The following is a 12,677-nucleotide window of genomic DNA, read 5'->3' as shown; positions in this document are numbered from 1 at the left end:
ACTGAGTCAGATCCCAAGTCAGATCTGCTTGCGCGATTCTCACTTGCTTGTTTGCAGTCAGTGTCCGGCGTCTTGATATCTGTCGAGTTCACTGCATTGCGCATCTCGCTCGTAACAAGCAAATACCGACCGGATCAGCGATATGATCACTCCCCGTTTTTCCTGTTCGCAAACAGATGCGTTGGTGGTGGTCTCAATTCATTGCCCCTCAATTCGGGTATGTTTCAGCAATTTCATGTATGCTCGATATCAGGGCTGAACTGCCTTGCTAATTAAGTAGGCCGCGGAACTAGAGACCCACGTCGAAGATACGCTATTAACCGTCCACGTGAATCCGTACTTCCTGCGTCTCAACTTCCCCGGCCGTGTCGTAGAGGACGAGCACTCTTCTGCGGAGTATAACCCGAGCACCGGGCGTTTGACTATAACATTGACAAAGGAGGTGAAGGGAGAGGAATTCAAGGACCTCGATCTCCTTGCGAAGCTCCTAGCTCCTCCTGCGAGCAAGGTTCAGAGGCCCGCCCCGACCATCGAGGTTCTGAGCTCCGACGGAGCCGAGGATCCCGAAGACAACGAGCTTCTGGAGAAGACTCACGCGCTGAGTTTAGAGCAAAAAGAAATATTGAAAGGTAAGCACTGATCACAAGGCAGCCGGCCATTGTTGACAGGTCGTCTAGCTGCCGAAAATGATTGGCATCTCCCTCAGACGGTCCCGGAGCCGCTTCCGCCGCTCGAGACGTCTACAAAAAGGCCTTACGGGTTCCTGAACATGTACTCTGGCTACTTCGTGCATGTCGAGCATACTGAGAACGAAGTCAATGAATTGGGCGGAGATGCCGAGACGTGTCTCCCCCACGAACGTCGAAGGCGCCGCATCAAGCACGAGGAGGAGAAGTGGGATGAAGAACACTATATGTAGGCCTCGCGTCAATTCGCCTCGCTTATGTCCCTTAACCTACCCTGTCAGAGCCGATTACGCCGAAGACGATTACATCCAGGAGCTCATTGCATGGAAGCACCCGCACACAGCTCTTCCGGATGAATCCTTTTCTTACTCCGATGATGAACAGCTTATGATGCTCCGTCTGCCTCGGAAAGAGTGTGAGCGCATCTCCGATGTCCAAAGTAACCTGCCTGTGCTCACCTTACCCATAGATCTGGCGACAGAGGCTCAGACTCAATGTCTGTATTTGACTCTGCTGACGCTATTGTTCAGCTATGCCTATGAATCACGTACGACGCAGCACGACCCGACGCCTGAGAGCGCCTGGACAATTTGCTCGCTCACGCCTGCCTTCTCCGCGCTCGATCCACCTCCTTACTGCGCCACCCCAGCTGAGCCACCAGCGGATGTCCATTCGCCATACTTTGCAGACGCAATGTTAGCGACGACTTTTGCTGCATTGTACCGCCGGTCCCTTGCCTTTCCCCTGTACCGGTCTTGGGCTCTGGCAGAAGCGTGTCGCTCAGACGTCGCGTCCTTCCTATCAGGGGGCAAACGAGTCGTGACGAGATGCTTGCTTGAGATGAAGCACATACTGGACCATCACGACGTCTACTATGTCTACAGCAAAATATGGGTGGATGATTTCTGTACATGGGTGCAGGCTTATGCAAGGTGAGGAGGAGCTGCGTCCCTGCGTTCCAGGCTGCGGGCTGATTGGCATGTTAGTGATGACGTCCTGAAGGACCTCGGCAACCGAGTAGAACTGCTGCATATGGAGAAAGCTATGATTGGATGGGATCTGGAGGAGCTGGAGGACGCAGTCCGGGAGGCGAGAGGCCGTGAACCCGACAGCGACGATGAGAGCCTTGAGTAGGCAGGAACGACGTTCCAGTAGTGACATAAGTTGTCTGGGCCTGTACTTCCTCTATCCTTCCTCACATAGTATTGGCGACGCCTCCGACTTCATATGAAGAAGTCTCGACCAGATTCTATGCCCTTAGGTCCAATACGTAGGACAGTCTGAACACCTGTAATCCTACTCCTGGAACAGCCAAGGCTAATCGATGTGACCATGAAGTCCTGTCTGTGGCTGATAGACCTTGCAAGTTGGTCCACCGTCCTGATTACCGTGACGGTCCGTGGAGGCCACGTGCGACCTGTACATTCCGACGTCCTCGAGAGCTTGCTCACAGTTCGTCCACGACGTACAGCTCGGCACCCTCTCTCTTCTCTCAGCGCCGGCTACTTGCACTCGTAGAATCTCAGGAGGTCGACTTAGCAAGGACAAAGGCTTTATCCAGCCGTTTCAATCGAGCAAGACGATTGTGGCGGATCTAGCTGCAGCTCGTTCTCGTTGATCGATTTCCTGCCGTCCTAGGCTTTCGCAAAAAATCCTGAATATCCAAGATATCACGAGAAACGAAGGAGAGAAAAGATAGGATGGTGCAGGTACGTTGCTTGCAAAGGTCGTCATGGAGGAGAGTGTCAAATGGAAATGTGACCGTCCCAACAGGTTCGGTTTCGCGTGAAAGGATGCTCCACGTTCTTTGAGTATTGGCCCGATCATGCACACCGGCCATGTCTCTCCCATAGAGTCGATGCCCATCGAGTCGCTCCGACTCCGAGAGTGCTAGTGATATCGCACGGCAGTTCGTTGAATGGCGATAAACACCCACGATCACATCCTATGTCGATCGTATCCTGAGGTCACTGGACGCACTAGTGACGCTCGGCCGCGGCGTGCTGGACAAGATACCACGAGTGGAGCGTGTTGCACGATTTGTGACTCGAGGAAAGTCCGGGTGCTTGCGTTATGGATATTCTTGGCCGGTGGCAGGACTGCTGTCCGCGAATCCTGCGAGACAGGGTGCATAATAGCAGACTGCGCATTATGTGGTGAGTCTATTGTTTGGACAAAGGCCCAAGGACTGACAAACCCCTTCTCGTCCGCAGTGTACAGCTTTATTGGATCCTCGCGGACACGTGGTTATGAAGTGGAGGTTCCCTCCGCCCGGAAACTTCCTAACCGGTACGGCATTTGCTCAGCTCGATTTACGTTGGTTTCCCTGACGCCACGGAGGGCTGCGAAGCAGGATGGCGGAAAATTGTTCAGCAGGGCAGATCTGGTGGGGGATTCGCTCGAGAACGCGGCCCATAGAGGGCTCGAAATGGGCAAAGGAGGACAGAAATGTAAGCGGCTTTCAGACGCGTTTAGCCTGCTGCATGTCTCACAAGAAATAGGGCCGTGATTCTTTATGATGCCTCATATGATGCCATCCGGGCATCAGGCAGGCTTTACTTGGATGAACCGGAAAATTGCGAGCAGGAGACGCGTGTGTGGCACAGAACTCTGTGGAGGTCTTTCGCCGTCGCGTCCCCTCTCCAGGCCCTCCACGCTGGCAGCTGCGACGCTCAGTCGCGTCGGCGCCGAGTTCGAGACAGGCTTAGCGCATTTTTAGCGAAAGTGATGCGCTGGCAGGTTGATATGGGGCTGACGTAAGCAGATAAGGAGCATCAACGGAAGGCTGGGAACGTCATTTTAGGCGCGCGAAGCCGAGGCACCAGATCGTCTGCCTTTGAAAACTCGTTTCTATCTTCGTTCCTCTCCCACTCGCCTCTTCTCCGTCCCCTTGTTGCCCTCTCCCCTTTGTCCGCCGTCGCTGTCCCGCACGTTCTGCAGCCCCTCGCCCTTCATCTCGCTGGTCGACGCTCTCTTCAACGCTCGTCTCGTTCATGTGCCTATGAAACATGGCCGCTATGCCCGCCCCCTCCCCCTCCCAACGCGACGCGGTTGACAACCACCACTCTTCGGCTGCGTCGCACCAGTATGGCACTCGAACCCGGTCCAATTCCATTATGCGACCCTCGGCTCGTCTCAGGCAGTCCCCAGATCCGCCCCCGCCACCCCGGAGGATACGCCCTGCTCCGACAGCCGGCCCAAAGTCCAAGCCTATGCCACATGATTCACCCAAGCCTGATATGCCTGCCTTTCCTCCGCCTCACGTTATGCTACACCCAGATGATTTGAACAGTAAAGTATTCATTGCTATTGGCCGCTGCTTCCTCTCCGTTGTGCGTGTCCTACATTCCTGATGTCATCTTGGTCTATTGTTAACTTGCGCCCTTCATACTTCCGGACATCTCCCGCCCCTAGGATAATCGTGCGATGACAATTAAGGACCTTGCTGAAATGACCCTTCGCTTTGGACTGAGCTGCCAGAAGTGAGTGCTTGACCCTAACCCACCGCGTCATACCTGACTCATGGCCTGCAGTGCGTCCGCAGCCGGACAGGCTATCACGACTTACATCCGTGCTCACATGCAACGTTGCGAGGCGCAGCAAGATCATCCCCTTCTCCTTCGTCACCCTCTCTCAGGTACGCCTTCTGACGACGACCTCGTGGAAGCACTCCACTCCCGTTCCGGCGGTGCCCATTGCCCAGGTCCACTGGACAAGAGGGTTACAAACTTCCGGAAGGGTACTATGGTGTGGTACTTGAGTAAAGCGGCTGGTGCCCCATGCCCTTTCGCGAGGGCGGGTATTCGAATTTGCGAGTACAACGAGAATGGGAAAGTGGACCAGCAGCCGAGAGACGCACGGGAGAAGAAACGAGAGCGAGACAGGGCTAGGAGAGCTGCTCAGTGTGGACAGAAACGTAAGAGGCCGCTCCGTTCATGCGCAAGCAAGAGAGCGTCGGATTCGGAATCTTCGAGTGATGAAGAAGAACGAAGGCCTCCCAAAATCAAACTGACTCTGCGCCTTAGGCCTAGTCTCGTATCCTCATCGCCCGAGTCCTCTGCTGCTCCGTCCACGTCTGCACCTACCCCTGCGCCTGCTGAAAGTCGCTCACCAGAGCCAACCCAGAGTGTCATCGACTTGTCGAAAGAGTCAGAATCGGAGTCGGCAGAGGATGATGACGACGACGAAGAAATGTCTGTGGATTCCTCTGATGACGACGAACTTGAGTCAGACGAGGAGCCAGAAGAGGAATGGTCTATGCAGCCTCTGCCAGCTGCGACGCCTCGCTACAGTCATCCATGCGCTTCTTATGACATGGACTACCGACGTTCACCTTCTGTCGCCAACAGTGATGCATCGCCACCGCCCGACTCAGAAGAGGACGAAGATTTCCACACCAGCATGACGGGGAATCGCTGGGACTATGACGATGACATGGAATGGGATCTTGAAGACGAAGAAGATCCCGACACGGACGCTCGTAGTCCGGGTCCTCGATCCCCGTCTGTCCGCTCCGTTCTTGACCACCTCGAAGGCGTTGTTGTCAAGCAGGAGCCCACGGACGTCGGAGGCATGCTCGACGCATGGGAGCATCTCGACAATGCGGATAGGATTGTGAAAATCATAACCCAAGCGGCTGCCGAGTCCGCAGGTATCACAGATTATGAAGTGCCGCCCGTCAAACTGGAGGCACTGAATTTCTGGGACTGGGACCAACAGGGAAGCCCTAGTTGGGATCCCAGTTCGCCTTGCCTGGAGGATGCTATCCGTATCAAGCAGGAGGAAGAGGAGTATTTTGGTCGAGTTTCGCCTGCGACATCTGCAGTCGAGCATGAAGATGATTTCAACTGCGCGTCTCCTCTGACCCCGCTATCTGCCCTGTCTCCTATTGCTGTCGAGAACTATGCTGCTCTGCGGCGATCGACTGAGTTGTCTTGGGCGGATGCAGAGCTCTTGGGCCCTGATTCCGTTCATCCACGAGACTTCGAGGACGATGAATGGGATCGAGGCAAATATCACGCTAAGGATAGCGAGGAATCTGGTGACGTTACGGTGAAAGCATCCGTGTCTCCGCTACCTGAAGACAACTTTTCCGACTCTCCCGAAGCCGAAGCTCAGCAGTCTCCTGCAGCCACGTCGCCGCATCCCGTGGTTGAGCATGCTGCTATGGCGATTGAGGCTGAGGATGATAGTCATTCCTCGAGATCACCCTCGTTGTCCGCATCTGTTCGCACTGATACTTCACCGGAGCCCTTGAAGAGCCCGGCTGCTCGCATCGTCCCCCTCAAGGCGGATATCAAACAGCAGAGTGAGCCAGTACAGCCTCAAGTTGTTGTGGTGCGCACATGTGAACCATGCAACCCTCCCGTTTGGGCTACTGAAGTTGAGGGTACGTTGCCCGAAAATACTCCCGAAGCAAATATATTGACTGTTGCGTTGGCAGGCATCTCCGTTTATCAAATGACGCTCGGCATATCATCACTACTACGACGAATCGACACGGATTTCGTCAATTTGTCGCCTATCGCAAAGCACATCGGTGCTCCTCTCCCCGCTACGAAATTAATACCTAATGCCATGGTGATCAGCCGTGGGTCGCCCATTATTCTCGGCACATGGGTCCCTCTGGCTTCTGCCCAGAGCTTCATTCGCGAGCATCCCTTGCCTGGCGCCCCGCTCGATATATTCCTTTCGGACGTCTTGTATGAGCGCTTCCCAAAGGCTCTGCATGACTTCCACAAATCGAACCCTAATCGGCGCCTACTTAATCATTTCGGCCCGCACTTCCGCTCCACCCTGGAACTTCGATTACAGACGTCGTCGTCGAAGGATCCATTTGATTCGAATCCGTGGGATATGGAGGAGAGTCATGAGTGGAAGATTGAAGACCACCTTATGGCGGTTCACACGCCGTACATGCTGCTCACCGCCAGTGGTCCTCTTCTCCAGGAAGACGCTGGTCTGGCCGAGACTCCCCTCAGCCCGACTGAGCAAGAGATGTTCCATACCTTGTGTGCCGCCCCTGATTGGGATGATGGCGCCTCGGCGAAGGACGTTCCCGAGGTGGATCAAGACGAGGAGCGTGCAGAGTCCGAGCCTGCTGAGGAGGAGAAGCCCGCCCGCCGCCAACAGCGACCGCTTCGGCGCTCCAAGCGAGTTGCAAATGCCATCGCAGCCCGCTCTCGGACGCGGTCGAGCAAGAGGGCGTCCCGTGGTTCGCTTTCATAATTCAGAATGTCTAACTTACGAAATCCCTACTCGGTTAGCCTATCGTTTCTCACTGTATTCGTGTTTTCTCACTCGTCTCTGTTCGAATCACTTATGACCTTCGTCTTCAACCGTCTAGATTTGTATCAGTTACTCGTTTCCTCGCACAGAACTCCTTTTGTTGGTTCTTCGCCTCGATGATTGACGAGTCCGCTGCCTCCCGCCCGCGTCTTGTTGCGGGCGGTCGTAATATTATTCTTGGGTCTCGGTTCGTTTCTCCCCTCAGAAAGTACTTTCGAAGCTGTTTAGTCGCTGTATGATACGTTATTACGAATAAATGAAGCCACTGTACAGTACGTATGTAGGCTACTTGTATTCTGCAGGGCTTCGGCGGTAAGCGGACGGGATCTACAAGGCCTCGGCGAGCGCTGATGGCAGAACGGGTCCTCCGGCCTCCGCCACCTCACTTGCATCATTACGTCGAGGGTCATTGTGCCGTATTTTCGGCATAAAACTGCATCCCCCGAAGAGTGCACGCCCGTCCTCGGGGCCGTCTGTGGACTCCCACCAGAGACCGCGACGTCGAGGATATACTCGGGCGAGGTCAGATGGCCAGCAGCCTCGGGGATAGTGCTGGTCGCTGCAGCGCGATTGGAATGTAAAGATAGAATCAAATGTAAGCTGATGGGCGCAGAGCAAGAGCGGGTTCAAAGAGGGGTTGAGAATTCGAAGCCCAGCGCCAACAGTATAAGGGGCGGAGTTGGAAAGTCGCAGACCTGGCAGAGACGTCTCTCCTCTTGACCACCTTCTCCCTCTTAGTAGTACTATTTTCTGGGGGCTACCTCTACCTTAGTAGTTCGGGCGACGTTTGTTCATATTCGCCCTGAAAATTCTGTTCCTTACCTCCAAAATCCGGGCTAGACGGCACCTAATAACGACCACCTATCTTCCTCGTAGTTACCACACGTCGCTGCTCTAGGACGCATCCACCGGGCTGTCTCCCACTCTCTCGACGATCGCTAACTCTGGCAACGGGCAGGCGTCCGCAACAGCACATTCGTAATACCTAATCGTTTTTCGTTAAAGGCTCTAATGTCCTCTCTCGCTGCTCCGGACAACAACTTTTCTCCCAGGGCTTCTTCTGGGAAGACCCCTCCTCCGGCCCCTTCTGCTGCGTACGCTAAACGGTGAGTTATTCTGGTGCATCCATGGGATTGTCTTCTGATAGAGCCTGCAGAGCGAGGGAACTTCAGGCTGAGGGGGCAGTGGGCGGTGCTTCAGCGAGATACAGACCTCCTGCGCTGCGCGCCCTAGCTTCTGGCGGTTCCCCTCCTAATGACGCTGGCTCCCCTGGCTCAGCGTCGGTGGACAACTCCACCCTGCCTCCAACTAATTATCCGGCCGGTTTTAGGAGGGCAAGGGCGGGAACCTTACCTTCCAACGTGTCGCTTGCCGCTCAACGCTTTGCTGCCGCTTCCAACTCGTTGGGCAGCAATGCTCCCTCGACGGAGTCGTTCATGGAGCAGCGCAACGAATCCGCGGGTAACGGCACGCCGGTGAGACCTAATTTACGACATGCTGCCTCTGTTGCCTCCTCGGTCCCTGCCTCCACGCTCGCTACAGAGCGCAACAGTCGTCTCAGGTCGGGCTCCCTCACGCTGCCGTCCAGTGGCCTTTCCAATGCCTTCGGCTCGTCCATCTTTGGATCGTCCTGGCTGCCCAACAACAGCGGCGGTGGCAGTGGCTTTCCCGTGCTTGATGAGTTGCGCTCTGTCGGCTCGGTGGATTCAGGAGCCGATGACTTTGACGTGCATACCTTGGATTATCTTGGATTAGATGAAGGTCGGCCTCCGGCAGCCACCATGTCGGAATTGCGCACCCAAGCCCAGGCTGCTATCACCGGTAACCTCGGTCCCTCTCGCGTCCGTGCAAGTACCGTGTCGAACCCCTATCGCTTGAGGGGTACCCTTGGAACTTCACTGCTCTCGACACCCAACGCAGAGGAAGAAGAGGAGCTGTTGGATGAGTACGACAACTATGGCCGCGCTCGCGTTGATTCCTACAGAGATACCATGGGGGAGAGCGATTACTTCCCGTCCGACATGGTTGCAAGAGGCTTCAGGCAGTCTGATCATTTGTTGAACCAGTCTGCCAGGCCACGGGCCATCTCTGTTGGGACGCTGGATGACCCCGTTCGGAGCCTCCAGCGGCGTGCCACCATCGCCGATGCGCAGCAGTCTCCGTATGCGAACGAGGCTCTCAACCAGAATGCCAATCTTGGTTACGGTCTCCCCGGGGGTATCCTCAAGTCTGACAAGGCGACGACCCCCCGTTCTGGTGTCTCTCCGACCGTGCACTTCCCGAATGGAGACGTTGTCGGAAGCCGTGCGTCGCCTTACCTTCTTGCTCCCAACAATCAAGGACGCGCGGTGTCGCCCAAGTCAGAGAACTCGTCTACTCAGATCCAGACGCCGACGCGCTCGTTGTGGATCGGGAACCTGGACAGCTCTGTCACTGCAGAGCAACTGATCCATGTATTCGCTCCATACGGTGCCATTGAGAGTCTGAGGTTGCTCCCGGAAAAGGTGAGAATATTGACAGTTTCCGCTTTCATATTCTCATTTGCATTGTAGGAATGTGGCTTTGTCAATTTCGTTGACATGGGTGATGCGATTCGCGCGAAAGAAGACGTACTCAACCGCTTGGGTGGCAATATCGGGATGCCCAACGGACAGACTGTACGCATAGGATTTGGAAAAGCCGACAGCGCCCCTGTCGCCCCCGCGAAGGGCACGAACGTCAGCAGCACCGCAACTACCCCTACTGGTACAACCGCATCCAAGAGCACCTCTAACAATGCTGGGTTGGCAGGCATGGATGCCCAGTTGCAGTCGACGCCCACTAGGGCGCTCTGGATTGGCTCAATCCCCTCCACTACGACCCCTGCTACCATTCTCAGTGTCTTCAGTCCTTTCGGGCCTATCGAATCGGCCAGAGTATTGACCCATAAAAATTGCGGCTTCAGTGAGTGCTTTTGATCTTTGCAGAGCTTTCTTTTGACGCTCTCTGTTAGTCAATTTCGAGCGCCTTGATGATGCAGTTAGGGCGAGGAAAGCTCTCAATGGCCGTGATGTGCTTGGCAGCGACGTCGGTGCCATCCGCATCGGCTTCGCCAAGGTACCTGTTAAGAACGGTCAAGAAGGCACTGCTGGCCAGGACGATGCTGCAGGATTGAATGTACAGGGTGTTGGTGACATGAGCGTTGGTGCTACGATCCACGCTTTGCGCGGGGTGAAGGGCGCTTCGACCATCCCTACGGACCAGCAAGTACTTAGCGGATCACTGGAGAACTATCGATCCAACCTACTCCTGAGTCTGATCAGCTCGGGAGCGCACAATGCTGCATACGTCAATGATGGCACGCCGAAGCCTGCTGGTTGGTCGCCCTCAGTGACGGAGCAGCAGATGGTTATGAGGGAGCTGAGCGGCGGTGCGGCCGACGCTGAAGCTGACATTCAGGCTCTTGCGGGTGAGTTGCGTTCCCTCGATTAAATCTGCATCTGGAGTTTAGACCTTTTCGCAGAATTCCGGCCTCCCACAATGTATTACACTACCATCCCTCTCGTTTCCGAAAGGCCCCAGCATCGCCGCTGGGACGCTTCCAAGCTTAGGGAGCTGCGCAAGAGGATGGATTCCAACACCATCAGTGTTGAAGAGATTGATCAGGTGGCTGCGGATTTCCTGGACGGTGAAATAGTGGATCTTGCGTCCGACTGGCTGGGAAACACAGTACGGCTATGTCCTTGTGCTATAGGACACATGCTCATCATTGGCTCTTTATCTCTTTAGGTTGTGCAAAAATTATTCGAGAAGTGCTCTGCTGGTCCTAGGATGGCTATGCTGGAGAGGATCGCCCCTCACCTCGCAATGATCGGCATCCACAAAAATGGTACATGGGCGGCCCAGAAAATCATTGAATGCGTGCAGACTCCGGAGGAGGTCAATCTTATCTGTCAAAACCTGAGACCCTACGGTCCGCCGCTGTTGCTCGATCAGTTTGGGAACTATGTGGTTCAGTAAGTTGTGCCAACTGTGTCTGTCCAGCACAGATTCTGACTGGGATACCAGGTGTTGCCTCCGGTTTGGCCCTCCGGCCAACGAGTTCATATTCGATGGAATGGTGGACCGTTTGTGGGAGGTTGCTCAAGGTCGCTTCGGAGCTCGCAGTATGAGGGCTTGCCTCGAAAGCTCTCATATTTCGCTTAGCCAGCAACGTCGTGTTGCCACTGCCATCGTGCTGAACTCCATCCCGCTGGCGACAAATCCTAATGGAGCGTTGCTCCTCACGTGGCTGCTTGACACGTCCGGCTTCCCCTCGCGTTACAACCTTCTGGCACCTCGGTTCACGCCGCATCTGTCTCACCTTTGCACTCACAAGTTGGCGTCCCTTACCGTTTTGCGTATCATCAACCAGAAGGTGGAACCGAATGCTTCGCGCCAGATCGTCGATGCCCTGTTCTGTTCTCCCAACGACCACGTTCTGACGGATGTGTTGGGTGATCAGGTAAACGGTGTTGCTGTCGTTCATAAAGTCCTGACCAGTCCGTTCATCGACCAATCCGAGAGGCCGAAGTATATCGAGGCGACTAAGCGAGTCCTGCTCGAGTTGAAGGTTATTGCGACGCAGGCATACCGCAGGCTGATTGAGGAAGTTGGACTGCCCATCCCTAACTTCCAGCCCACCTACAACAACAACATGCCTCCATCGAACAAGAAGATCACCCCTCAGAACAACTTTGCTATGCCAGGTCTCCCTTCGGGCTACCCATCCACTGATCAGGGTCTGGCGTCCATGATGGCTGCTCTGCAGATGGGAGGACAGAACCCTCAGTCGGGTCCTCCGCAGCTGCAGATCGACCCCTCCTACCAGAACTCGAGTCGTGGTCGTCAATCTCAGCCCAACTCCGCGTTCTCGCCTTCATCTGATCCATTCAATCCCTTCGCCTTGCGCTCCCCCGATGTTAGCAGCCCGCGAAATGGAACTCGTCGGAATGGTGGTATGCCGTCTATGTCGCCGAGCCCCGTGTCTTCTGTGCCTTTCGGTGCTCAGTCGCCCAGTCTCGCGCAGGCCGGAAACATGCTAGGGATGGCGCAGCCCGCCTACAATGGGATGCCCCCTCAATCTATGTCTCCTCAACTCTACCAGTCTTACATGTATCAAGTGTATCAACAGAACCCCGCGAACATGGGAACCTACCACGCGTAAACGACCTTCGCTACGACGCTGTCACGACCTCCTACACGTGGAACGATCTCAACACCAATTACTGTCCATAGGCCTCCATCTCCAATCTCACTTGAATATTGCTATTGGGTTACTTCCGCGGTCGCTCAACGCTATCTATACCCCCAACCCTCCTGGCGCAAAAGAGAGCAAGATCTTTCATCACATTCGTTCATCTCTGGTGGCGGCGAAGAGCGAAGATGGGTCGTCGCTGCTGATGATGCTGGACCGGCTTGCAAGATTTTCCTATTCCCCTTTTTTCTGTTTCCGTTCGGCAGAGTCGGTGGTCGAGACAATTGTACAAGTACGGGAGGCTGTAACGCATGTCTTGAATTATAGACCCAAACGGTGGTGACGCCGCTTGTAAGTAAATGCATACAGAGTAGGCTAGGGACATTCAGTCTGTATTAGGGAACATTATGGGATTGCTTTTACTTTTCGTGCAGCTGCGTGATGTTTCCTACGAGAGAAGATAGGGATGTAAGGTCCGCGGAATCGAC

General features: G+C 54.9%; 3 protein-coding genes across 3 annotated transcripts; all 3 read left to right on the top strand.

Moving 5' to 3' along the window:
* Positions 1-142: 142 nt before the first annotated feature.
* On the top strand, positions 143-1,860 carry GLOTRDRAFT_72842 (SHQ1-domain-containing protein; the record flags this gene model as incomplete). The annotated part of the gene is made up of 6 exons (XM_007865421.1): positions 143-217; positions 281-629; positions 669-915; positions 968-1,101; positions 1,156-1,618; positions 1,673-1,860. The coding sequence occupies 6 exons, from the start codon at positions 143-145 to the stop codon at positions 1,818-1,820; spliced, it is 1,416 nt and encodes a 471-aa protein (XP_007863612.1). The 3' UTR covers positions 1,821-1,860.
* Positions 1,861-3,703: 1,843 nt separating this feature from the next.
* On the top strand, positions 3,704-7,245 carry GLOTRDRAFT_137151 (uncharacterized protein; the record flags this gene model as incomplete). Its single annotated transcript, XM_007865420.1, has 4 exons — positions 3,704-4,018; positions 4,101-4,168; positions 4,220-6,075; positions 6,130-7,245. 4 exons carry the CDS (start codon positions 3,704-3,706, stop codon positions 6,912-6,914), a joined length of 3,024 nt encoding a protein of 1,007 aa, XP_007863611.1. The 3' UTR covers positions 6,915-7,245.
* A 740-nt stretch (positions 7,246-7,985) lies between these two features.
* GLOTRDRAFT_91843 (uncharacterized protein) lies at positions 7,986-12,159 on the top strand (the record flags this gene model as incomplete). The annotated part of the gene is made up of 7 exons (XM_007865419.1): positions 7,986-8,080; positions 8,122-9,478; positions 9,527-9,917; positions 9,967-10,422; positions 10,477-10,682; positions 10,743-10,969; positions 11,022-12,159. The coding sequence occupies 7 exons, from the start codon at positions 7,986-7,988 to the stop codon at positions 12,157-12,159; spliced, it is 3,870 nt and encodes a 1,289-aa protein (XP_007863610.1).
* Between the last annotated feature and the right edge of the window lie 518 nt (positions 12,160-12,677).

The sequence above is a fragment of the Gloeophyllum trabeum genome (assembly GCF_000344685.1).
Source record: "Gloeophyllum trabeum ATCC 11539 unplaced genomic scaffold GLOTRscaffold_00003, whole genome shotgun sequence".
In the NCBI taxonomy this organism is placed as follows: Eukaryota; Fungi; Basidiomycota; class Agaricomycetes; order Gloeophyllales; family Gloeophyllaceae; genus Gloeophyllum; species Gloeophyllum trabeum.
Note: the sequence above shows the minus strand (reverse complement) of the source record. Positions and strands in the feature narration are given on the sequence as shown.